We start from the raw sequence: 27,291 nt of genomic DNA, 5'->3' as shown, positions 1-27,291 counted from the left end.
AACAAATGGCTGACATATTTTTAGCCCCAGTAATTACCCAGCCTGCATCAGGAGCAGCAAACCAGCTGTGGAGAAAGTTAGAGAACAGGACTCTCTAGACCTCACCAACTCTAACCATATATTTGGACCTGAACTATGATTCACAAATCACTTTACTAGATTATGAACAGAAATCCTCTCCAAATGGTGAAGTTGTTTCTTGGTTGAAATAAAAACCACCCCTGCCTAGTGTCTGACCACCCCCCTCTCTGTTCTCCCTTCCTCCCAGTCAAAGACTCCGACCCTGGGCATTAGCCAGGGCAAAGCCCCTTCTCTGGAAGCGGTATACTGGAAGGGCAGGTCGGTTTTTGTGTTGGAACAGCCCTGGTCTGGGGGGCCCTGATCTGGGGGGGCCTGGTCTGGGGGGGGGCCTGGTCTGGGGGGCCCTGGTCTGGTGCTGACCTAGTACGCCACCCTTCCATCCCTCCACATCTCAACATGTCTGTGATTAAAGGCACACATCAGCCACTCACCACTCGCCACTGACAAAATCTGTCGTTCTGTTGCGAGGTGGGAGTGTGCCGGGCGACAGCTGCAGGGGGCTTGCCATTACAGTGCTATGCAAAACATGGCTGCCCACACAAAGAGCCCATTAACGGGCTAAATGGGTGTTTTTACAAACCGAGTACGCACGCTGGTGGGGCCATGGTTAGGGGGTTGTGGGGGTTGGCAGGGTGGAGGGGCTGCAGCAGGAGGTTAGACCAGGGGGTTAGTAGCCTAAACTACAAAGTGAAAGTCTTTGTCTCTGGACCTCAGCTGTCAGCCATCTCTGATACATACAGTAAGTATTGGGTTGCATTAGAGGGGACAAGCCTAACATAGCAAAAGCAAGAGCTTGACCAAAAGCTAGAAGACCATAGGTTTGCTAGCTTGACCTCTCATGTAATTAATGCCTGCATACTGTACATCCTATGGAAAGCATAGGGATACTGCTACGGCACATTTTCAAATATGACTGTGACCATACAAAGGCCTTGATCCAAACCTCCTCAACGCAAACCTATAGCCACAGTAAATACAAGCACATCACCCTGACAGCTTAAACAGAGGAAGACCCCATATCTATTCAAGTGCAACACATTAAATGGTCACAAGTGGCAGTTTTAATAAAAATATCATATCAAAATAGATGGTATAAATGGAATCACCTTTGAGAAGAAAACTTTTAACTTTTCATTTACATAGCTCATCTTTTCCCTTCCCATGTAACCTTCCTAAATCTCCAGTCCATCCCACGTACCTGTCAGTTTGAAGAGCGTGGCTTTGCGGAATCCGTCAGTGTGTTTGTACTTCATGAGGTGAACCCAGGACAGCATGTAGTGGAGGAAGAATCCCGGCCTGGCGAAAGCCTCTAGAGAATCATAACCCTGGATCCAGGTGTCACGGTGCAGCGTGAAGGTAGCCGCGTCCCAGAATGCTTCGCTCTCCTGCCACTTGGTCAGCATAAGATGGCCGCTGCTGTCCACCGCCAGGAAGTAGTTGGGCCGATCGGACGCCTCGAACGACACCAGGGACGTGTCTAGAGGAAAAGTTGATCACCAATTTAGGAACCTCAACATCAAGGGTCTTTTCTGGTTAAATAAAGGTAAAAAAACAAGTTCAGCTCTTTACGCCTGGGTCACACGTACCGTATGTGACCCAGGTCAGGCTAGCACGTTAGTGGTCAGATAAATGTAGAACACTAGGCTAGCTAAAACAGTCTAAGCTACCTAATACTTCTAGCTGCAGTCTAGCTGATAACTCCTCCTGGCAGGCTGACTAGCCATCATTACAGCCTGACTAGCCATCATTACAGCCTGACTAGCCATCACTACAGCCTGACTAGCCATCATTACAGCCTGACTAGCCATCAGTACAGCCTGACTAGCCATCAGTACAGCCTGACTAGCCATCACTAAAGCCTGACTAGCCATCAGTACAACCTGACTAGTCATCATTACAGCCTGACTAGCCATCAGTACAGCCTGACTAGCCATCACTACAGCCTGACTAGCCATCAGTACAACCTGACTAGCCATCAGTACAGCCTGACTAGCCATCACTACAGCCTGACTAGCCATCAGTACAACCTGACTAGCCATCAGTACAGCCTGACTAGCCATCAGTACAGCCTGACTAGCCATCACTACAGTCTGACTAGCCATCACTACAGTCTGACTAGCCATCAGCCTGACTAGCCATCAATACAGTCTGACTAGCCATCAGCCTGACTAGCCATTAGGACATCCTGATTGGTGACTCAGACTCAGGTTGCTGGATTTGGATTTGGGAAGCTGATCACCAGTCTGTCTTCCTTCCAGAGTCAACGTGAGGGCATCTCTACCATCAGTGTGTTCACTGGGAAAAGAGGCTCGCTCCAAACACAGTCCAAACAGTGAAGGACAACATGTCTTATTGGCATTTAGTAGGGGCTATCAACAAAGGGAACTAAGGGGATTCAGAATTGCAGGAAATAAATACTTCATTAGACCAGTGGATAGGGACTGGATAGGGACTGGAATACTTAATTAGACCAAAGGATAGGGACTGGATAGGGACTGGAAGACTTCATTAGACCAGAAGATTGGGACTGGATAGGGACTGGATAGGGACTGGAAGACTTTATTAGACCAGAGGATAGGGACTGGATAGGGACTGGATAAGGACTGGAAGACTTCATTAGACCAGAGGATAGGGACTGGATAGGAACTGGAATACTTAACTAGACCAGAGGATAGGGACTGGATAGGGACTGGAAGACTTAATTAGACCAGAGGATAGAGACTGGAAGACTTCATTACACCAGAGGATAGGGACTGGATAGGGACTGGAAGACTTCATTAGACCAGAGGAAAGGGACTGGATAGGGACTGGAAGACTTCATTAGACCAGAGGATAGGGACTGGAAGACTTCATTAGACCAGAGGATAGGGACTGGAAGACTTCATTAGACCAGAGGATAGGGACTGGAAGACTTCATTAGACCAGAGGATAGGGACTGGATAGGGACTTGAAGACTTCATTAGACCAGAGGATAGGGACTGGAAGACTTCATTAGACCAGAGGATAGGGACTGGAAGACTTCATTAGACCAGAGGATAGGGACTGGATAGGGACTGGAAGACTTCATTAGACCAGAGGATAGTTACTGGATAGGGACTGGAAAACTTCATTAGACCAGAGGATAGGGACTGGATAGGGACTGGAATACGTCATTAGACCAGAGGATAGGGACTGGAAGTGTTAGAAAGTGTTATGAATGGAGGAGGAAGTAAAATGATGATGGACATGGAAATGGCCATTGCATTAGACTGATGTGATGAGGACTGGGAGTGACGTTGCTCTGTTCCCTCTGTGTTGCTCACCATGTGGACGTACTCTGCTGAGCCCAGGTGTCATCATGAAGAGGGACAGGAAACCAGCCACAGTAGGGTCTCCTTTCTTAGGGAACACTGTCCCACTGGACCTGTTGGCTGCCAGCACCGTGTCTCTCTCCCTGTAGGTCACCAGCCTGTAGGGGCCTTTACCCAGAACTACAAGACAGAGGAGAGGAACACTGTTATGAGGAATCCTTCGCTGTATGGCTGACATCTACAATGGGCCCCAGATCTGTGCAGACACTATGCCCCCATGTGGTTTAACAATGAACTGCCTAACATATTGATCACGATGAAATGTTTGTAGCAAAGGACAATGCACAATGAACTTCCAAGGTTCAGTCATTGATTCTTGGAAATCAAACATCATCTTGGAGAGATTTGATTTGATGACAAATAGGAAGAGTTAGAGAGGATATTATGCATGTACCTTTGTTGTAGTATTCACAATCGTAGGCTGCAAAGACAAACAGAAAGAGTCGTTAATGGAATAAAATGATAAACTGTAGTTAATTACATATGAAACAGAATGCCATTTCAGATGGTCCCACAAACTCCCATACCACCCATTGACTGGGTAGTGCGCCCGGTGCCTGCCCGTTGGCCGACTCATGGCCGCAGACTTACGGCAGATCGACGGGGATCGCCAGTCCACGGTGACACCCTGGTGACAGCATCGGTGGGCGTAGGCTGCTACGCTGGTACAGAAACACTCACAGTCCCCACCACGACTACAGCCGCACGTATCAGCCAGACAGTTCATATAGAACCATGTCACATCCACCTGGACAGGAGGAGACAGGAAGGAACCTTTCAGACCATTAAGACTGTGGTCTACTAGAGTAGGGATATGGTCGTAACAGCTTAATATAACACACAGCCTGATATAACACACAGGTTAATATAACAAACAGCCTGATATAACACACAGCATAATATAACAAACAGCCTGATATAACAAACAGCCTGATACAACAAACAGCCTGATATAACAAACAGCCTGATACAACACACAGCCTGATATAACAAACAGCCTGATACAACACACAGCCTGATATAACACACAGCCTGATACAACACACAGCCTGATACAACACACAGCCTGATATAACAAACAGCCTGATATAACAAACAGCCTGATACAACTCACAGCCTGATATAACACACAGCCTGATACAACACACAGCCTGATACAACACACAGCCTGATATAACAAACAGCCTGATACAACACACAGCCTGATATAACAAACAGCCTGATATAACAAACAGCCTGGTATAACACACAGCCTGATATAACACACAGCCTGATATAACAAACAGCCTGATATAACAAACAGCCTGATATAACACACAGCCTGATATAACAAACAGCCTGATATAACACACAGCCTGATATAACAAACAGCCTGATATAACAAACAGCCTGATACAACACACAGCCTGATGTAACACACAGCCTGATATAACAAACAGCCTGATACAACACACAGCCTGATACAACACACAGCCTGATATAACAAACAGCCTGATACAACACACAGCCTGATATAACAAACAGGTTAATATAACAAACAGCCTGATATAACAAACAGCCTGATATAACAAACAGCCTGATATAACAAACAGCCTGATATAACACACAGCCTGATACAACACACAGCCTGATGTAACACACAGCCTGATATAACACACAGCCTGATATAACACACAGCCTGATATAACACACAGCCTGATATAACAAACAGCCTGATATAACAAACAGCCTGATACAACAAACAGCCTGATATAACAAACAGCCTGATATAACAAACAGCCTGATATAACAAACAGCCTAACATACTGTAACGAAAGTTATCTGATGAGTTATTGATTTGACTCAAGATCATCTCAAAATTCCTTTTAATGATAGAATAACATAGAAAAATAGAATAACAACAGTAATTAGAAACACAACTGAAGTAAGAAGGTAAGTATGTGGAGAAGAGTTAGGACAGCAGACCAGCTGACAGAGGGTAGGGGTTATGTAATATGGAGAAGAGTTAGGACAGCAGACCAGCTGACAGAGGGTAGGGGTTATGTAATATGGAGAAGAGTTAGGACAGCAGACCAGCTGACAGAGGGTAGGGGTTATGTAATATGGAGAAGAGATAGGACAGCAGACCAGCTGACAGAGGGTAGGGGTTATGTAATATGGAGAAGAGTTAGGACAGCAGACCAGCTGACAGAGGGTAGGGGTTATGTAATATGGAGAAGAGTTAGGACAGCAGACCAGCTGACAGAGGGTAGGGGTTATGTAATGTGGAGAAGAGATAGGACAGCAGACCAGCTGACAGAGGGTAGGGGTTATGTAATGTGGAGAAGAGATAGGACAGCAGACCAGCTGACAGAGGATAGGGGTTATGTAATATGGAGAAGAGATAGGACAGCAGACCAGCTGACAGAGGGTAGGGGTTATGTAATATGGAGAAGAGATAGGACAGCAGACCAGCTGACAGAGGGTAGGGGTTATGTAATATGGAGAAGAGATAGGACAGCAGACCAGCTGACAGAGGGTAGGGGTTATGTAATATGGAGAAGAGTTAGGACAGCAGACCAGCTGACAGAGGGTAGGGGTTATGTAATATGGAGAAGAGTTAGGACAGCAGACCAGCTGACAGAGGGTAGGGGTTATGTAATATGGAGAAGAGATAGGACAGCAGACCAGCTGACAGAGGGTAGGGGTTATGTAATATGGAGAAGAGATAGGACAGCAGACCAGCTGACAGAGGGTAGGGGTTATGTAATATGGAGAAGAGTTAGGACAGCAGACCAGCTGACAGAGGGTAGGGGTTATGTAATGTGGAGAAGAGATAGGACAGCAGACCAGCTGACAGAGGGTAGGGGTTATGTAATGTGGAGAAGAGATAGGACAGCAGACCAGCTGACAGAGGGTAGGGGTTATGTAATGTGGAGAAGAGATAGGACAGCAGACCAGCTGACAGAGGGTAGTGGTTATGTAATGTGGAGAAGAGATAGGACAGCAGACCAGCTGACAGAGGGTAGGGGTTATGTAATGTGGAGAAGAGTTAGGACAGCAGACCAGCTGACAGAGGGTAGGGGTTATGTAATATGGAGAAGAGTTAGGACAGCAGACCAGCTGACAGAGGGTAGGGGTTATGTAATATGGAGAAGAGATAGGACAGCAGACCAGCTGACAGAGGGTAGGGGTTATGTAATATGGAGAAGAGATAGGACAGCAGACCAGCTGACAGAGGATAGTGGTTATGTAATGTGGAGAAGAGATAGGACAGCAGACCAGCTGACAGAGGGTAGGGGTTATGTAATGTGGAGAAGAGTTAGGACAGCAGACCAGCTGACAGAGGGTAGTGGTTATGTAATGTGGAGAAGAGATAGGACAGCAGACCAGCTGACAGAGGGTAGGGGTTATGTAATGTGTAGAAGAGTTAGGAAAGCAGACCAGCTGACAGAGGGTAGGGGTTATGTAATATGGAGAAGAGTTAGGACAGCAGACCAGCTGACAGAGGGTAGGGGTTATGTAATGTGTAGAAGAGTTAGGACAGCAGACCAGCTGACAGAGGGTAGGGGTTATGTAATGTGGAGAAGAGATAGGACAGCAGACCAGCTGACAGAGGGTAGGGGTTATGTAATGTGTAGAAGAGATAGGACAGCAGACCAGCTGACAGAGGGCAGTGCCCCTGTGACAACAATTTTGGACCCCCTTGTGGCCCCCCTAAATGTGGAGTATGAAATAATTTTTACATAACTAATTTTTGCTATCGTTCTTTTTTTACATCCGTTATTAGACAGTGGCAACGATGATGATTATGAACATGGTGTTTTGCCTGCTAATGTCTGCGAATGCAGTGAAGAAAACGATATGACAACAATAACGTCTAATGTAACTGGCCCCTCTAACAGTACAACAGGCCCCAGCTTGGCCCCCCCAGTTGAAATGGTCTAGAACCTCCACTGCCCAGCACTCATCAACACAGACAGCTGAAACAGCAGAGGGAGAAACTGCATGTCACAGTATAGACACACACATGCTCTCCTGCACACACATACACACACATATACACACACACACACACACACACACACACACACACACACACACACACACACACACACACACACACACACACACACACACACACACACACACACACACATATCCAGAAACAGATATCCACATGCGGATGCATACCCACTCCCACACACTCGTAACACAGCCCCTCCATTGGCTGAGCTGCTGGCTGTCATACTCCATACTCACCACCGGGTGGCAGACTAGGAAGACCTCACTGAGCAGGACTCCACACTCCCTCTTGGAGAACGGCTCCCTCAGGGGGTTCAGACTGCAGGGGTGTCTGATGTCTGGGCTGTTAACACACTGGACACACACATATCTAATGTTAGACGACTGACAATAGACACCTGTATCATGTATGAACACACACACACACACACACACACACACACACACACACACACACACACACACACACACACACACACACACACACACACACACACACACACACACACACACACACACACACACACACACACACACACACACACACACATATCTAATGTTAGACGACTGACAATAGACACCTGTATCATGTATGAACACACACACACACACACGCACACACACACACACACACACAGACACACACACACACACGCACACAGACACGCACACACACAGACACACACACACAGACACACACACACAGACACACATGCACATACACACACACACACAGACACACACACACACAGACACACACGCGCACGCACACACACACACACACACACACACACACACACACACACATACTAATACACACACACTATCCACTGAGAAAAGACAGTGGGGGATTCAAAACTTGCCTCAGCTGCCGTCCAGCTGTTGCCAAACTCCTGAGGCGTGGCAGAGTCTATGTTCTCTGGTGTCCTCATCTCATTGACCGTCCTCAGGTCAAAGTTCCCACACAGACCGCTCAGCTTGCCCTGAACACAGTATTCACATTAATATTACACCAATCACAGACCGCTCAGCTTGCCCTGAACACAGTATTCACATTAATATTACACCAATCACAGACCGCTCAGCTTGCCCTGAACACAGTATTCACATTAATATTACACCAATCACAGACCGCTCAGCTTGCCCTGAACACAGTATTCACATTAATATTACACCAATCACAGACCGCTCAGCTTGTCCTGAACACAGTATTCACATTAATATTACACCAATCACAGACCGCTCAGCTTGCCCTGAACACAGTATTCACATTAATATTACACCAATCACAGACCGCTCAGCTTGTCCTGAACACAGTATTCACATTAATATTACACCAATCACAGCTCTGTACAGTAATAAGGAAGGGCTTGGTGACCTGATGGTGCTAATCAAGGGCTTGGTGACCTGATGGCGCTAATCAAGGGCTTGGTGACCTGATGGTGCTAATCAAGGGCTTGGTGACCTGATGGTGCTAATCAAGGGGTTGGTGACCTGATGGCGCTAATCAAAGGCTTGGTGACCTGATGGCGCTAATCAAGGGCTTGGTGACTTGATGGCGCTAATCAAGGGCTTGGTGACCTGATGGTGCTAATCAAGAGCTTGGTAACCTGATGGCGCTAATCAAAGGCTTGGTGACCTGATGGTGCTAATCAAGGCTTGGTGACCTGATGGTGCTAATCAAGGACTTGGTAACCTGATGGCGCTAATCAAGGGCTTGGTGACCTGATGGTGCTAATCAAGGGCTTGGTGACCTGATGGTGCTAATCAAGGACTTGGTAACCTGATGGCGCTAATCAAGGGCTTGGTGACCTGATGGTGCTAATCAAGGGCTTGGTGACCTGATGGTGCTAATCAAGGGCTTGGTGACCTGATGGTGCTAATCAAGGGCTTGGTGACCTGATGGTGCTAATCAAGGGCTTGGTGACCTGATGGTGCTAATCAAGGGCTTGGTGACTTGATGGCGCTAATCAAGGGGTTGGTGACCTGATGGTGCTAATCAAGGGGTTGGTGATTAGTTGATTTGTTGAATAAGGTGTGACGGATTGGAGGATCCAGAGGACTGGGTTGAGAAAGACTGCTATAGGAGACAGCAGCTGTTTGTAATGACAGGGCCCATGTTGTTCTAGGGTAGGGCATGTGCAACACTAACAACCCATGGTGCCTGGCCTGACCTGCCAGCGTGGTCCAGCCTGGATGTGGACCGTGGTCTTGCGATCCCAGAGCACGGTCAGGTCCTCCTCGGGAACGTGGACCACGGTGAAGAGCCCAGCGCTCCATATGAACACCAACTGTCTCCAGTCGATCACACTGGACGGGTTCTACACAAGATGGAGGACAGGAAACAGGACAATGGACAGGAATTAGATCAATATTGATGAACAGGTTGAGATGAGCCAGGGGGGTCCGGGGGTAGTGCCCCCCTGTGTTTTCTTTTAACCTAATTTCTTGACGGTTTATTGTTCATTGAGGACAGGAAAGAAGACAAGATAGAGGACAGGGAGGAGGACAGGGAAGAGGACAGGGAAGAAGACAAGTTAGAGGACAGGGAAGAGGACAGGAAAGAAGACAGGAAAGAGGACAAGGCAGAGGACAGGGAAGAGGACAGGGAAGTGGACAGGGAGGAGGACAGGGAAGAGGACAAGACAGAGGACAGGGAGGAGGACAGGAAAGAGGTGAAGATGGAGGACAGGGAAGAAGACAGGGATCATGAATTAGGTGGTCTTAAATAAGTGAAATTTGTGCCATAATAATTGGTGAGGTGTGACAATAGTAATGTGATATTCATTGGGTCTGAGGGGTCAGGGTTTAAGGGGTTAAGGGTAGTTCCTCTCTCTGTAATGTTTTCATCAAACATTTCTTATAACACTGTAGGCTACATTAACCCTATCGAAAGCAAGTAAGCAAACAAGTCACGGGCCGCTAGTGGAAACTGGGCGGCATCCCAGCGGTGGCCAGACTTGGTAGGACCACCAGCGGCAAGCTACCTGGTAAGGTTCAAGAGCAGGAGCATGCACTTACTGGTTTGCCACTGTCGTCGTCGAACGCAATGAAAGATCTACCAATGTTGATGAGTAGAGATTTCCTGCAGATGACGCCGCTGTCGTAACAGTCCACGTTCTCAGCTGTCACACTCATCATCAGATCAGCACTGCTCTGAAGGTGGGATGGGAAAAACAACATGAAAATAGCAAGCTAACCCAGGATAGAACTATGCTACTGAAAACTACGAAATGTGTGAAGAAGTATATTGAGTAATTAAACCCTAAGCCAGTCTATTCATCAATCCCTTCATCCATACATGGATATCTCACTTTCACGGATTTCTCGCATTACATTTATTCATCCCATTTTGTTATCAAATAATGAGGAAAAATACATGAACTTGAGTACTGTAAATGTGACTCTGGTAATTTTACTAGATAGACTTTACAGACTCCAACGTAGTCAAACAGCATACCTTTACTAGGCAGACTTTACAGACTCCAACGTAGTCAAACAGCATACCTTTACTAGGTAGACTTTACACACTCCAACGTAGTCAAACAGCATACCTTTACTAGGTAGACTTTACAGACTCCAACGTAGTCAAACAGCATACCTTTACTAGGTAGACTTTACAGACTCCAACGTAGTCAAACAGCATACCTTTACTAGGTAGACTTTACACACTCCAACGTAGTCAAACGGCATACCTTTACTAGGTAGACTTTACACGCTCCAACGTAGTCAAACAGTAGACCATCAAAGGTCCTGTAGTGGCGGTCCCCATAGGCTGTGCACATGGACGGACACGGATGGAACACACACTGGAATGTTCCATGCTGGCAGACACTGAAAGAGACACACAGCGTCAACCATCCTGATTCAGTACCAACCTGCCAGCAAACTGCTACCACTTAATGTAAGCACATTCTGTCATAACTAATGGCCGCCTTTTGTCCGGGAGGCCCCAGCGATTATCCTCTGCCGAAAAGTAGGGATCTCGTCAACTGCCAAACGTTAAATCACCACCGTTCATAGTGCTATTATACAGATCCCTATCTCTCCTCTTCCCTTGCTAACTGCAAGAAGAAGAAATGGAAGCAGAGAAGAAAGGAGAAAGACTGAGATCACTGTTTCACTCGGCAGGGAGAGAGAGACTGTTGAATGAACGGCCGTCATACAAGGACTCTCTGTAAACCAGAGCTGGGAGGTGATTTTCTCTGATAGATAATAGAGAGTTATGGATATCAGGTGAACAGTCTCACCGTAGGTCCAATCTATACAGGACTCATCAGCTAAAGCTCAGCAATAATCCTGGAAAATTGTTAGCTGCTCGAAGATTTGTCTTAATTCGGCCACACATTGCCAGGTTTTGCCAGGTGCTGAGTCAACAAATTTGTCAGTGACCTCAATACATGAAATGTCATGGCAAATGAAATCTGTATATATGATAGATCTTATAAGGGGTTGAATATAGAGAGATGTTTAGAAGAAACAATACCTCTCTGTGTCATACTTCTGTACAGGAAATGATCTGAAAACCATTCAGTAATTTATGACTGTAGATAATTAGGTTCCACTCTCTCCTAAAACGTGTTGAGTTTGATACATATCCTGTTTGGTTCGAGAAGAGTTTAATCTCTGGAAAAGTCAGTGTATGAGTTGTTTCTAAACGTACCATTGATGACAGGGGGAGGTGACTCTATCTCCTGGATAGTACTCTTTCCCCTTCCAGAGGCAGGGGCAGGCATCAGGCTCAAAACACTCATCACCATGTTTCAGCAATCTGGGAAACACACACAGACAAATACAGCTGTCAGTTTTATTCACTTTAGTTCAGAATTCATCTGTTTCTCTACTTGTAGAACAAACTTAACTTTGTTAGAATTTGCTTTGTACCTTTTTCACACATAGAGATACATAGAGATACTGTGTCTCTATGCATGTACTCTACTATGTTCATCGCCACCCGGACGATTTACATTGACTCCCCCACCCCCCTCCATTGGTTTTTACACTGCTGCTACTCTCTGTTTATTATCTCTGCATAGTCACTACCCCTCCATTGGTTTTTACACTGCTGCTACTCTCTGTTTATTATCTATGCATAGTCACCTCACCCCTACCAACATGTACAAAATACCTCATCTAACCTGTACCCCCGCACACTGACCCTGTATATAGCCTCGTTACTGTTATTTTATAACTTTTTTATTATTGCACTGTTGGTTAAAGGCTTGTAAGTGAGTATTTCACAGTAAGGTTGTTGTTTTCGGCACACGTGACAAATAAAGTTTGATTTGATTTGATCTCTGGACCCAGACCTTCTGGCCTGCTCTATGCCAAGAGGACTGAACGACAGAGGGAGCGCAAGAGTCAGTCTGGACCCAGACCTTCTGGCCTGCTCTGTGCCAAGAGGACTGAACGACAGAGGGAGCGCAAGAGTCAGTCTGGATCCAGTACCTGCCGCTACAGACAGGAAATGAGAAAAGGGAAGGGGGGATGGGTAAACTCTGGATGAAAAGGAGAAACACTCGTTACATGAGAAAACCAGACGATTAGGATTCTCAGAGATAGAGAGAAACAGCCTTTGTCCGGGCCGTTCCATTTGGTTTCCACACTGTTAGAGCGACGGGGCTGATAAGAATCTTGTAATATCGCGGCGACGGGTCAGAGTTATATCCCCTGGAGAGAGAGAGAGAGAGAGAGAGAGGAGAGGAGAGGCTGGGGACAGTAGACAATGAAGCGACACATTGAATGGTCTGGCCACAAACCTAGAGGTTCATCCGTGTAAAGTTACACTGCAGATAAAGTGGTGTTAACAGCTTTCTTTATCCACCCGCCAAGCCGCTGGATCGATTACCCTCATCAAAGCTTCCATAATAATTCATTCTCTACTGCAGTCTGGCTGTGCTGACTTGCAGTAGTTATGAATAAATCTCAGTCGATGAATTAATCTTTCTCTATCTCTCGTTTAATTAAACCTTATCTAACTGTGTATAACTGTGCAGACTTGTATAATGAAGACAGAGGTGGTAGTTATTCTGCAAGTCATAATCATGTACTGTAATGCTTAAGCGATGTCACGACACACATTCCAACTCATTTTAATTTCAAGTTTATTTCTTTAACACTTAAACTGTTAATTTAACAATGTATTTGTTTTTTTGCACCAACTCATTAATATTCTGTATGTAGGTGAACATTGTTATAAGCTGGTTCCTGCTCGTCCAGAACACCTTATTTTATGCCTAAAAAAAGGCCTGAACTGACAGGCATGAGAGCATTACTCTTTCAATCTTTTTTTAGCAGGCTCTTATTTCTGCCAGGAATGCCCAATACGAAGGTGAGGAAATCTTGGGCAGTATTGGCATTTTCTGGATGGGAGGGCTGGTGCAAAGCAGTGCCAGAAGTTGAATTCTACAGGGTTCATTATGGAGATGTGGAACTTTTTCCCAGGATGACTACAGAGAAAGGCATTTAGTGCGGATGGTACACAACTATATGGGTTACGCTATCACAATGTAAGAAACACATCTGTTTCCTGACAGGTAAAATTGAATTTTTAGGTTGCAAGGAGGTTCTGAGAATGTTTATTTTTAGGTTGCAGGATGGTTCTGAGAATGTTTTCTTGAGAGGTTTTATTAACGTTCTGAGAATGGAAATTAAAGGTTATTTGGAGGTTTTTGAATAACTTCCTTAAAACTTTCACTGAATGTTTCAAAAATACTTTTAATAACACTGCTACAGTAGCTTAGTTTGGGTTAATGTTTCTTCACGTTCTGAGAACGGAATGTCTTTAAAAAAATAACATTTTTAGAACGTTCTCTGAAAGTTACTAAAGTCTTCTTGTGGTTTTTATGGAACGTTTTCTTAACGTGCTCGGAACAATTTGAGAACGTGATTTTAAATAGAACAATGAAGAAACCTGTAGGAAACGTTATGCTGAAGTACTGAAATTCTCACAGAAGAAAGTTTTTTGTTGATATTCTCTGAACTATTTGGAACATTCCCAATGTCAAACAGGTTGGAGAACATTCCTTGAACATTGCCAAACATTTTACTAAATGTAACCACTTGTAGGAAATATTCTGTTAAAGTAATGAAATACCAGGAAAATGGTTTTTTTTGTCAAGTTCATTAAATGTGCTTGGAATGTTCCAAAGCCAAGCAACAATCCTGTACCATTCCCAGAAAGTTGTGGGAAGCTTGTAAGCAAAATAACCATAGGAAAACCACGCTCTCACCAAGCTCTAAGAAATATATGGTTCTCAGAACGTTGTGTGCTAGCTGGGCTATCTATATTTAGTTTCTCTTGAGACGTTTCTATTTGTCTAAACTTTAGGCTGAGGAAGAGAGAGCACAGGAAGAGCTAGGCTGAGGAAGAGAGAGCACAGGAAGAGCTAGGCTGAGGAAGAGAGAGCACAGGAAGAGCTAGGCTGAGGAAGAGAGAGCACAGGAAGAGCTAGGTTGAGGAAGAGAGAGCACAGGAAGAGCTAGGCTGAGGAAGAGAGAGCACAGGAAGAGCTAGGTTGAGGAAGAGCGAGCACAGGGAGAGCTAGGCTGAGGAAGAGAGAGCACAGGGAGAGCTAGGCTGAGGAAGAGAGAGCACAGGAAGAGCTAGGCTGAGGAAGAGAGAGCACAGGAAGAGCTAGGCTGAGGAAGAGAGAGCACAGGGAGAGCTAGGCTGAGGAAGAGAGAGCACAGGAAGAGCTAGGCTGAGGAAGAGAGAGCACAGGGAGAGCTAGGCTGAGGAAGAGAGAGCACAGGAAGAGCTAGGCTGAGGAAGAGAGAGCACAGGAAGAGCTAGGCTGAGGAAGAGAGAGCACAGGGAGAGCTAGGCTGAGGAAGAGAGAGCACAGGAAGAGCTAGGCTGAGGAAGAGAGAGCACAGGGAGAGCTAGGCTGAGGAAGAGAGAGCACAGGAAGAGCTAGGCTGAGGAAGAGAGAGCACAGGGAGAGCTAGGCTGAGGAAGAGAGAGCACAGGAAGAGCTAGGCTGAGGAAGAGAGAGCACAGGAAGAGCTAGGCTGAGGAAGAGAGAGCACAGGAAGAGCACAACCCTCTGTCCCTCATGGTGATGATGAGAAAGTGTTGATGGTATTAGTTAAACGTGGTTAGCAGGAATTTATTTAAGAGGCTTAACTGACACCTGAGCAGCCTACACACCACCTGTTTACTACATAAACAAGAAAAGAAAAGCAATTTACAGACGGAGAGAGAAGGGGATAGAGAGAAGAGAGAAAGGAGAGGGGGACCAAGGGGTAGTTGCATGGGCAGAATTACACAAATTCATAACGAGTGGAATGAGAGAAGATAAAGTGAATGGGTGGGGCGAGGGTGTATTGTAATTGTCTTACTACAGAGAATAAGAAAATGGTGAGAGAGAGAGAGCGAGAGAGAGAGAGAGAGAAACAGAGAGAAAAACAGAGAGAGCAAGTGTGAGAGAGAGAGAGAGAGAGAGAGAGAGAGAGAGAGAAACAAAGAGAGAGACAGAGAGAGAAACAGAGAGAGAAACTAAGAGAGAGAGAGAAACAGAGAGAGAAACAGAGAGAGAGAGAGAGAAATAGAGAGAGAAACAGAGAGAGAGAGAGAGAGAGAAGAAACAGATGAAAGAAAGGATGAAACCTCAGATCATGAGGACCAGGTAATGCCCAAGCAAACTGAGTACAACATTACTTTTCTGAAAACGGATCACAAAAATAAATGTCCTGCTATAACGAGATAGTCTCATTATGATTTTCCGATAACGGGTAATAATTTATACTGACTGTATCAGATCCTGCATCCACCTGCAACTTCAGGTTCATGTGAGTTCAACAGACATGTTAATTGTGGTAAAGTTAGGAATGAATGAAAGGTCTACATTTGAGTTCATAAACAAAGTGCCCCATTGTGATTGAAAACAAAATGGGGTTCTGCTGTCAGCACCTTAACTAATGATTTCCCATTAGTATTTTTTAAAAGTCTTAGTACTGAGGAATAACTGCAGTTGACCTACTGTAACACTAGTGGTGGTGAAGCATATTTTCAATACTCATTTTAGAGACATTTTGTAAAAAAACAGGATTGCCAGTTTAACACTGCTGTAGGGATAATCTAACGCAACAGGTAGGCTACTGTAAGCCCTCAATGGCACATTCCTAGCCTATCACTTCCCCATTGATTTATCAATACTCCCATCAATACTCCTAATGCAGCCATCACTGTCCCTCTACAAAGCTTGGTCTCATAGACTAGACGTATCATAATACATGTAAATGCATTTGGACCACCAAATGAGTATGATGTGTTACGTTTGGTTTGGTTACATAAGACAGAAGGTTAATTAAGGCAAAACTGAAAGTTGGGAAGATGGATAGAGGTGTAACATGAACGTGTAGCAACCCAAAGGCTGTGTGTTCAAATCTTATCACGGACAACTAATTATCAACTTTGCGACTAATTACTACTTTTTAGCTATGTTGCAAGTACTTAGCACGTTAGCTAACCCTTCCTCTAACCGTAATCCTAACCCTTTAAGCAAAGTCCTAACCCTAACCTTAACCCTAACGCTAACCTTAACCCTAAACCTAACCCATAGCCTAGCTAACGCTAGCCACCTAGCTAACGCTAGCCACCTAGCTAGCGTTAACGTAAGACACATAGCTGACATGAGCCACAACAAATTGGAATTCGTAAAATATCATATCAAACTAAATGGATGATGGACATCCACTAATTAATACATAACATACAAAACATTACGTCTACCCCTGAGTCCAGGTTGCAGCGCTCTACGGTATAAGGCCTCATTGTGTCCATATTGACCAGGACTTCCAACCTCCCCACTAGAATATCCAGTTGCAGGCCGTTATTAAACACTCATGACAGGCTTCTCATGCATCCACATCTCCTTCCCATGATGCTCATGTGAGATAGGTTGGTCCTCGTAAAGGTCGAGGAGTGTGTGATAGGTTGGTTCTCGTAAAGGTCGAGGAGAGTGTGATAGGTTGGCTCTTGTAAAGGTCGAGGAGTGTGTGTAACAGGAATCAATGAATGACACCTCCTACTCCTACCGAGTAACGAATCCTCTTTCCGTTCCCCTTATCACAAACACACCTCCCTCCGATCCACTTTTCCTGTTCCTCCCATCCCATCTCACTTTTCCATCCTGGATATCAGGTAAAACGTCTAAACGATCCGCCCTTTCACAAAGATATCGTCTTCAAGCAGCAGGACTGACTGAACTGTCTTTGTGTCTACGGCCAGGGTGGGGACAAACCAATCTCAACACTGTCAAACCTTTAGAATCCCTCATTCTGTCAAACCTTTAGAATCCCTCATTCTGTCAAACGTTTAGAATCCCTCATTCTGTCAAACCTTTAGAATCCCTCATTGTGTCAAACTTTTAGAATCCCTCATTCTGTCAAACTTTTAGAATCCCTCAATCTGTCAAACCTTTAGAATCCCTCATTCCGTCAAACTTTTAGAATCCCTCATTCTGTCAAACCTTTAGAATCCCTCATTCTGTCAAACTTTTAGAATCCCTCATTCTGTCAAACTTTTAGAATCCCTCATTCTGTCAAACCTTTAGAATCCCTCATTCTGTCAAACCTTTAGAATCCCTCATTCTGTCAAACTTTTAGAATCCCTCATTCTGTCAAACTTTTAGAATCCCTCATTCTGTCAAACTTTTAGAATCCCTCATTCTGTCAAACTTTTAGAATCCCTCATTCTGTCAAACCTTTAGAATCCCTCATTCCGTCAAACTTTTAGAAGCCCTCATTCTGTCAAACCTTTAGAATCCCTCATTCTGTCAAACTTTTAGAATCCCTCATTCTGTCAAACTTTTAGAATCCCTCAATCTGTCAAACCTTTAGAATCACTCATTCTGTGAAACTTTTAGAATCCCTCATTCTGTCAAACCTTTAGAATCCCTCATTCTGTCAAACTTTTAGAATCCCTCATTTTGTCAAACCTTTAGAATCCCTCATTCTGTCAAACCTTTAGAATCCCTCATTCTGTCAAACCTTTAGAATCCCTCATTCTGTCAAACTTTTAGAATCCCTCATTCTGTCAAACTTTTAGAATCCTTCATTCTGTCAAACTTTTAGAATCCCTCATTTTGTCAAACCTTTAGAATCCCTCATTCTGTCAAACTTTTAGAATCCCTCATTTTGTCAAACCTTTAGAATCCCTCATTCTGTCAAACCTTTAGAATCCCTCATTCTGTCAAACCTTTAGAATCCCTCATTCTGTCAAACTTTTAGAATCCCTCATTCTGTCAAACTTTTATAATCCTTCATTCTGTCAAACTTTTAGAATCCCTCATTTTGTCAAACCTTTAGAATCCCTCATTCTGTCAAACTTTTAGAATCCCTCATTCTGTCAAACTTTTAGAATCCCTCATTCCATCAAACCTTTAGAATCCCTCATTCTGTCAAACCTTTAGAATCCCTCATTCTGTCAAACTTTTAGAATCCCTCATTCTGTCAAACCTTTAGAATCCCTCATTCCGTCAAACTTTTAGAAGCCCTCATTCTGTCAAACCTTTAGAATCCCTCATTCTGTCAAACTTTTAGAATCCCTCATTCTGTCAAACTTTTAGAATCCCTCATTCTGTCAAACTTTTAGAATCCCTCATTCTGTCAAACCTTTAGAATCCCTCATTCTGTCAAACTTTCAGAATCCCTCATTTTGTCAAGCAACTAGTTCTGAAAAGTAATCTGTACTTCCACGTCGGTTCCCTGTGTATGCTACAGGCTACATCCTGTAGCAGACTGAATCCACAAACTGGTGGTTTGGAGTTCAGGATAGCTTGTTTTATTGTTCATGTGTAAGGTAGACAGCAATCTCCTTTTCCCATCTAACATATGAGAACACTTCGGGAAAAGGGATCACCAACTTGAGGATTTCCCCAGGGGTCTGTCTGTTCACATGCTGAATAGAAAGAATATTGAGGGATGGCTGGACGTATGTGCGACATGTCAAAGTGTAATATTACCTGTGTAAGGCCCTAGTTTTATCACACCTGGACTACTGTCCAGTCATATGGTCAAGTGCCACAAAGAGGGACACAGGCAAATTACAATTGGCCTAGAACAGTGTAGAAAGGCTGGCCCTTAAATGTACATGGAGAGCTAACATTAACGATATGCATGTCAATCTCTCATGGGGAGATTGACTTCATCACTACTTGTTTTTGTAAGAGGTGTTGACAAGCTGAATGCACCGAGGTGTCTGTTTAAACTACTAGCACACAGCTCAGACACCATGCATACCCCACAAGACATACCACCAGAGGTCTGTTTAAAATACTAGCACACAGCTCAGACACCCATCCATACTCCACAAGACATACTACCAGAGGTCTGTTTAAACTACTAGCACACAGTTCAGACACCCATGCATACCCCACAAGACATACCACCAGAGGTCTGTTTAAACTACTAGCACACAGCTCAGACACCATGCATACCCCACAAGACATACCACCAGGGGTCTCTTCACAATCCCCAAGTCCAGAACAGACTATGGGAGGTGCACAGTGCTACATAGAGCCATGAATACATGGAACTATATTCCACATCAGGTAACTGATGCAAGCAGTAGAATCAGATTTAAAAAACAGATAAAACCTTATGGAACTGCACGGACTGTGAAGAGACACACACACACAAACACAGGCATAGAAACACACATACACACACATGGTAGTGTAGTGGTGTAATAATGTGTTGTATTGTAGATATGTAGTGTAGTGGTGTAATAATGTGTTGTATTGTATATATGGTAGTGTAGTGGTGTAATAATGTGTTGTATTGTAGATATGGTAGTGTAGTGGTGTAATAATGTGTTGTATTGTAGATATGTAGTGGTAGTGTAGTGGTGTAATAATGTGTTGTATTGTAGATATGGTAGTGTAGTGTAGTGGTGTAATAATGTGTTGTATTGTAGATATGTAGTGATAGTGTAGTGGTGTAATAATGTGTTATATTGTAGATATGTAGTGGTAGTGTGGTGGTGTAATAATGTGTTGTATTGTAGATATGGTAGTGGTAGTGTAGTGTTGTAATAATGTGTTGTATTGTAGACATGTAGTGTAGTGGTGTAATAATGTGTTGTATTGTAGATATGGTAGTGTAGTGGTGTAATAATGTGTTGTATTGTAGATATGTAGTGGTAGTGTAGTGGTGTAATAATGTGTTGTATTGTAGATATGGTAGTGTAGTGTAGTGGTGTAATAATGTGTTGTATTGTAGATATGGTAGTGGTAGTGTAGTGGTGTAATAATGTGTTGTATTGTAGATATGTAGTGGTAGTGTAGAGGTGTAATAATGTGTTGTATTGTAGATATGTAGTGGTAGTGGTGTAATAATGTGTTGTATTGTAGATATGTAGTGGTAGTGTAGTGTTGTAATAATGTGTTGTATTGTAGATATGTAGTGTAGTGGTGTAATAATGTGTTGTATTGTAGATATGGTAGTGTAGTGGTATAATAATGTGTTGTATTGTAGATATGTAGTGGTAGTGTTGTAATAATGTGTTGTATTGTAGATATGTAGTGTGTAATAATGTGTTGTATTGTAGATATGTAGTGGTAGTGTAGTGGTGTAATAATGTGTTGTATTGTAGATATGTAGTGTGTAATAATGTGATGTATTGTAGATATGTAGTGGTAGTGTTGTAATAATGTGTTGTATTGTAGATATGTAGTGTAGTGGTGTAATAATGTGTTGTATTGTAGATATGGTAGTGTAGTGGTGTAATAATGTGTTGTATTGTAGATATGTAGTGGTAGTGTAGTGGTGTAATAATGTGTTGTATTGTAGATATGTAGTGTGTAATAATGTGATGTATTGTAGATATGTAGTGGTAGTGTTGTAATAATGTGTTGTATTGTAGATATGTAGTGTAGTGGTGTAATAATGTGTTGTATTGTAGATATGTAGTGTGTAATAATGTGATGTATTGTAGATATGTAGTGGTAGTGTTGTAATAATGTGTTGTATTGTAGATATGTAGTGTAGTGGTGTAATAATGTGTTGTATTGTAGATATGTAGTGGTAGTGTAGTGGTGTAATAATGTGTTGTATTGTAGATATGTAGTGTAGTGGTGTAATAATGTGTTGTATTGTAGATATGTAGTGTAGTGGTGTAATAATGTGTTGTATTGTAGATATGTAGTGGTAGTGTAGTGGTGTAATAATGTGTTGTATTGTAGATATGTAGTGTGTAATAATGTGATGTATTGTAGATATGTAGTGGTAGTGTTGTAATAATGTGTTGTATTGTAGATATGTAGTGTAGTGGTGTAATAATGTGTTGTATTGTAGATATGTAGTGGTAGTGTTGTAATAATGTGTTGTATTGTAGATATGTAGTGTAGTGGTGTAATAATGTGTTGTATTGTAGATATGTAGTGTAGTGGTGTAATAATGTGTTGTATTGTAGATATGTAGTGTGTAATAATGTGATGTATTGTAGATATGTAGTGGTAGTGTTGTAATAATGTGATGTATTGTAGATATGTAGTGTAGTGGTGTAATAATGTGTTGTATTGTAGATATGTAGTGTAGTGGTGTAATAATGTGTTGTATTGTAGATATGTAGTGTAGTGGTGTAATAATGTGTTGTATTGTACATATGGTAGTGTAGTGGTGTAATAATGTGTTGTATTGTAGATATGTAGTGTAGCGGTGTAATAATGTGTTGTATTGTAGATATGGTAGTGTAGTGTATTGGTGTAATAATGTGTTGTATTGTAGATATATAGTGGTAGTGTAGTGGTGTAATAATGTGTTGTATTGTAGATATGGTAGTGTAGTGGTGTAATAATGTGTTGTATTGTAGATATATAGTGGTAGTGTAGTGGTGTAATAATGTGTTGTATTGTAGATATGGTAGTGTAGTGGTGTAAAACATTTTTTTTATTATTTATTGCACCTTTATTTAACCAGGTAGGCAAGTTGAGAACAAGTTCTCATTTACAATTGCGACCTGTCCAAGATAATGCAAAGTAGTTCGACACATACAACAACACAGAGTTACACATGGAGTAAAACAAACATGCAGTCAATAATATAGTAGAAAAATAAGTCTATATACAATGTGAGCAAATGAGGTGAGATAAAGGAGGTAAAGGCAAAAAAGGCCATGGTGGCAAAGTAAATACAATATAGCAATTAAAACACTGGAATGGTAGATTTGTAGTGGAAGAAAGTGCAAAGTAGAAATAGAAATAATGGGGTGCAAAGGAGCAAAATAAATAAATAAATACAGTAGGGGAAGGGGTAGTTGTTTGGGCTAAATTATAGATGGGCTATGTACAGGTGCAGTGATCTGTGAGCTGCTCTGACAGCTGGTGCTTAAAGCTAGTGAGGGAGATAAGTGTTTCCAGTCTCAGAGATTTTTGTAGTTCGTTCCAGTCATTGGCAGCAGAGAACTGGAAGGAGAGACGGCCAAAGGAGGAATTGGCTTTGGGGGTAACCAGAGAGATATACCTGCTGGAGTGCGTGCCACAGGTGGGTGCTGCTATGGTGACCAGCGAGCTGAGATAAGGGGGGACTTTACCTAGCAGGGTCTTGTAGGTGACCTGGAGCCAGTGGGTTTGGCGACGAGTATGAAGCGAGGGCCAGCCAACGAGAGCGTACAGGTCGCAGTGGTGGGTAGTATATGGGGCTTTGGTGACAAAATGGATGGCACTGTGATAGACTGCATCCAGTTTATTGAGTAGGGTATTGGAGGCTATTTTGTAAATGACATCGCCGAAGTCGAGGATCGGTAGGATGGTCAGTTTTATGAGGGTATGTTTGGCAACATGAGTGAAGGATGCTTTGTTGTGAAATAGGAAGCCAATTCTAGATTTAATTTAGGATTGGAGATGTTTAATGTGAGTCTGGAAGGAGAGTTTACAGTCTAACCAGACACCTAGGTATTTGTAGTTGTCCACATATTCTAAGTCAGAACTGTCCAGAGTAGTGATGCTGGACGGGCGGGCAGGTGCAGGCAGCTATCGGTTGAAGAGCATGCATTTAGTTTTACTTGTATTTAAGAGCAGTTGGAGGCCACGGAAGGAGAGTTGTATGGCATTGAAGCTCGTCTGGAGGTTTGTTAACACAGTGTCCAAAGAAGGGCCAGAAGTATACAGAATGGTGTCGTCTGCGTAGAGGTGGATCAGAGACTCACCAGCAGCAAGAGCGACATCATTGATGTATACAGAGAAAAGAGTTGGCCCAAGATTTGAACCCTGTGGCACCCCCATAGAGACTATGTGTTGTATTGTAGATATGGTAGTGTAGTGGTGTAATAATATGTTGTATTGTAGATATGTAGTGGTAGTGGTGTAATAATGTGTTGTATTGTAGATATGTAGTGGTAGTGTAGGGGTGTAATAATGTGTTGTATTGTAGATATGTAGTGGTAGTGTAGTGGTGTAAAAATGTGCTGTATTGTAGATATGTAGTGGTAGTGTAGTGGTGTAATAATGTGTTGTATTGTAGATATGTAGTGGTAGTGTGGTGGTGTAATAATGTGTTGTATTGTAGATATGTAGTGGTAGTGTAATGGTGTAATAATGTGTTGTGTTGTAGATATGTAGTGGTAGAGTAGTGTGTAATAATGTGTTGTATTGTAGATATGGTAGTGTAGGGGTGTAATAATGTGTTGTATTGTAGATATGTAGTGGTAGTGTAGTGGTGTAATAATGTGTTGTATTGTAGATATGGTAGTGTAGTGGTGTAATAATGTGTTGTATTGTAGATATGGTAGTGTAGTGGTGTAATAATGTGTTGTATTGTAGATATGTAGTGGTAGTGTAGTGGTGTAATAATGTGTTGTATTGTAGATATGGTAGTGGTAGTGTAGTGGTGTAATAATGTGTTGTATTGTAGATATGGTAGTGGTAGTGTAGTGGTGTAATAATGTGTTGTATTGTAGATATGGTAGTGGTAGTGTAGTGGTGTAGTAATGTGTTGTATTGTAGATATGGTAGTGTAGTGGTGTAATAATGTGTTGTATTGTAGATATGTAGTGGCAGTGTAGTGGTGTAATAATGTGTTGTATTGTAGATATGGTAGTGTTAGTGTAGTGGTGTAATAATGTGTTGTATTGTAGATATGGTAGTAGTAGTGTAGTGGTGTAGTAATGTGTTGTATTGTAGATATGGTAGTGTAGTGGTGTAATAATGTGTTGTATTGTAGATATGTAGTGGCAGTGTAGTGGTGTAATAATGTGTTGTATTGTAGATATGTAGTGGTGTATATATCTACAATCTGGTCTATATACTGTCTATTACCTGGACAGATATCATTCATCTGGTCAATATACTATCTATTACCTGGATCATGTATCATTAATCTGGTCTATATACTGTCTATTACCTGGATCAGGTATCATTCATCTGGTCTATATACTGTCTATTACCTGGATCAGGTGTCATTCATCTGGTCTATATACTGTCTATTACCTGGACAGGTATCATTAATCTGGTCTATATACTGTCTATTACCTGGACAGGTATCATTCATCTGGTCTATATACTGTCTATTACCTGGACAGGTATCATTTATCTGGTCTATATAATCTCTATTACCTGGATCAGGTATCATTAATCTGGTCTATATACTGTCTATTTCCTGGATCAGGTATCATTCATCTGGTCTATATACTGTCTATTACCTGGATCAGGTATCATTCATCTGGTCTATATACTGTCTATTACCTGGACAGGTATCATTCATCTGGTCTATATACTGTCTATTACCTGGACAGGTATCATTAATCTGGTCTATATACTGTCTATTACCTGGACAGGTATCATTCATCTGGTCTATATACTGTCTATTACCTGGACAGGTATCATTCATATGGTCTATATACTGTCTATTACCTGGATCAGGTATCATTCATCTGGTCTATATACTGTCTATTACCTGGATCAGGTATCATTCATCTGGTCTATATACTGTCTATTACCTGGATAAGGTATCATTAATCTGGTCTATATACTGTCTATTACCTGGATCGGGTATCATTCATCTGGTCTATATACTGTCTATTACCTGGACAGGTATCATTCATCTGGTCTATATACTGTCTGCATGTCTTTGCATGTCGGCTGGTGATGTAATGAGAATGGTCTCCTGGGGTTATAGATAGCCATCCAACACCATGCAGAGAACATCCACTCACACACACACACAGACACACACACACACACACACACACACACACACACACACACACACACACACACACACACACACACACACACACACACACACACACACACACACACACACACACAAACACACACACAAACACACACACTTGGTGGACCACTAGCATTGGTACTGAGGTAAAGTGAATACTCTTCTTTAAAATAATTTATGAAATGAGGATTAGGATTAGCCAGTGATGAAAGATGGTTTACCAAATCAAGGAAAACATTTGGGTACAGGCTATCTATAACAGGCTACAGTGGAGCAACAGGTAGCATGAATTTCCACAGAGAATCAGTGTTGATTTCTTATATCATCAGCATAAATGTATACCTACTGCCCTACACTACCATTACACAGAGACATGCTGGCCTACACTACCATTACTCAGAGACATGCTGCCCTACACTACCATTACACCGAGACATGCTGCCCTACACTACCATTACACAGAGACATGCTGCCCTACACTACCATTACACAGAGACATGCTGCACTACACTACCATTACACAGAGACATGCTGCCCTACACTACCATTACTCAGAGACATGCTGCCCTACACTACCATTACACAGAGACATGCTGGCCTACACTACCATTACACAGAGACATGCTGCCCTACACTACCATTACACAGAGACATGCTGGCCTACACTACCATTACTCAGAGACATGCTGCCCTACACTACCATTACACAGAGACATGCTGGCCTACACTACCATTACTCAGAGACATGCTGCCCTACACTACCATTACACAGAGACATGCTGGCCTACACTACCATTACTCAGAGACATGCTGCCCTACACTACCATTACACAGAGACATGCTGCCCTACACTACCATTACACAGAGACATGCTGCACTACACTACCATTACACAGAGACATGCTGCACTACACTACCATTACACAGAGACATGCTGCCCTACACTACCATTACACAGAGACATGCTGCCCTACACTACCATTACACAGAGACATGCTGCCCTACACTACCATTACACAGAGACATGCTGCACTACACTACCATTACTCAGAGACATGCTGCACTACACTACCATTACACAGAGACATGCTGCCCTACACTACCATTACTCAGAGACATGCTGCACTACACTACCATTACACAGATACATGCTGGCCTACACTACCATTACTCAGAGTCATGCTGCACTACACTACCATTACACAGAGACATGCTGCACTACACTACCATTACACAGAGACATGCTGCCCTACACTACCATTACTCAGAGACATGCTGCCCTACACTACCATTACACAGAGACATGCTGCCCTACACTACCATTACACAGAGACATGCTGCCCTACACTACCATTACACAGAGACATGCTGCCCTACACTACCATTACTCAGAAACATGCTGCCCTACACTACCATTACTCAGAGACATGCTGCCCTACACTACCATTACACAGAGACATGCTGCCCTACACTACCATTAATCAGAGACATGCTGCACTACACTACCATTACACAGAGACATGCTGCCCTATACTACCATTACACATTTCCGTTAAGACTTAGCTAGCTGACGGAGCTGCTGACCTTAGACACACAGACAAACAGAGTCACAGAGACACAGTCACAGATCGCTGACCCTTGAACATGTGGTCATTGGTTTCACCAGGCCACACACACA

General features: G+C 43.0%; 1 protein-coding gene across 1 annotated transcript in view; it reads right to left on the bottom strand.

The window, feature by feature from the left end:
- Positions 1 to 27,291, bottom strand: part of otog (otogelin) — a 108,997-nt gene that overhangs the window by 37,798 nt on the left and 43,908 nt on the right. Inside the window, exons 20-29 of the mRNA XM_045688871.1 lie at positions 12,100 to 12,207; positions 11,132 to 11,270; positions 10,458 to 10,592; positions 9,611 to 9,757; positions 8,300 to 8,419; positions 7,674 to 7,790; positions 4,023 to 4,179; positions 3,826 to 3,852; positions 3,384 to 3,551; positions 1,280 to 1,558 (exon numbers count right to left, since the gene is read on the bottom strand). Of these exons, the coding sequence (XP_045544827.1) occupies positions 1,280 to 1,558; positions 3,384 to 3,551; positions 3,826 to 3,852; positions 4,023 to 4,179; positions 7,674 to 7,790; positions 8,300 to 8,419; positions 9,611 to 9,757; positions 10,458 to 10,592; positions 11,132 to 11,270; positions 12,100 to 12,207 (1,397 nt within the window). The remainder of the gene's footprint in view (positions 1 to 1,279; positions 1,559 to 3,383; positions 3,552 to 3,825; positions 3,853 to 4,022; positions 4,180 to 7,673; positions 7,791 to 8,299; positions 8,420 to 9,610; positions 9,758 to 10,457; positions 10,593 to 11,131; positions 11,271 to 12,099; positions 12,208 to 27,291) is intronic.

The sequence above is a fragment of the Salmo salar genome, chromosome ssa11 (genome assembly GCF_905237065.1).
Source record: "Salmo salar chromosome ssa11, Ssal_v3.1, whole genome shotgun sequence".
NCBI classification, from domain to species: Eukaryota; Metazoa; Chordata; class Actinopteri; order Salmoniformes; family Salmonidae; genus Salmo; species Salmo salar.
The sequence above is the reverse complement of the archived record's forward strand: the minus strand, read 5'-3'. Positions and strand labels throughout refer to the sequence as shown.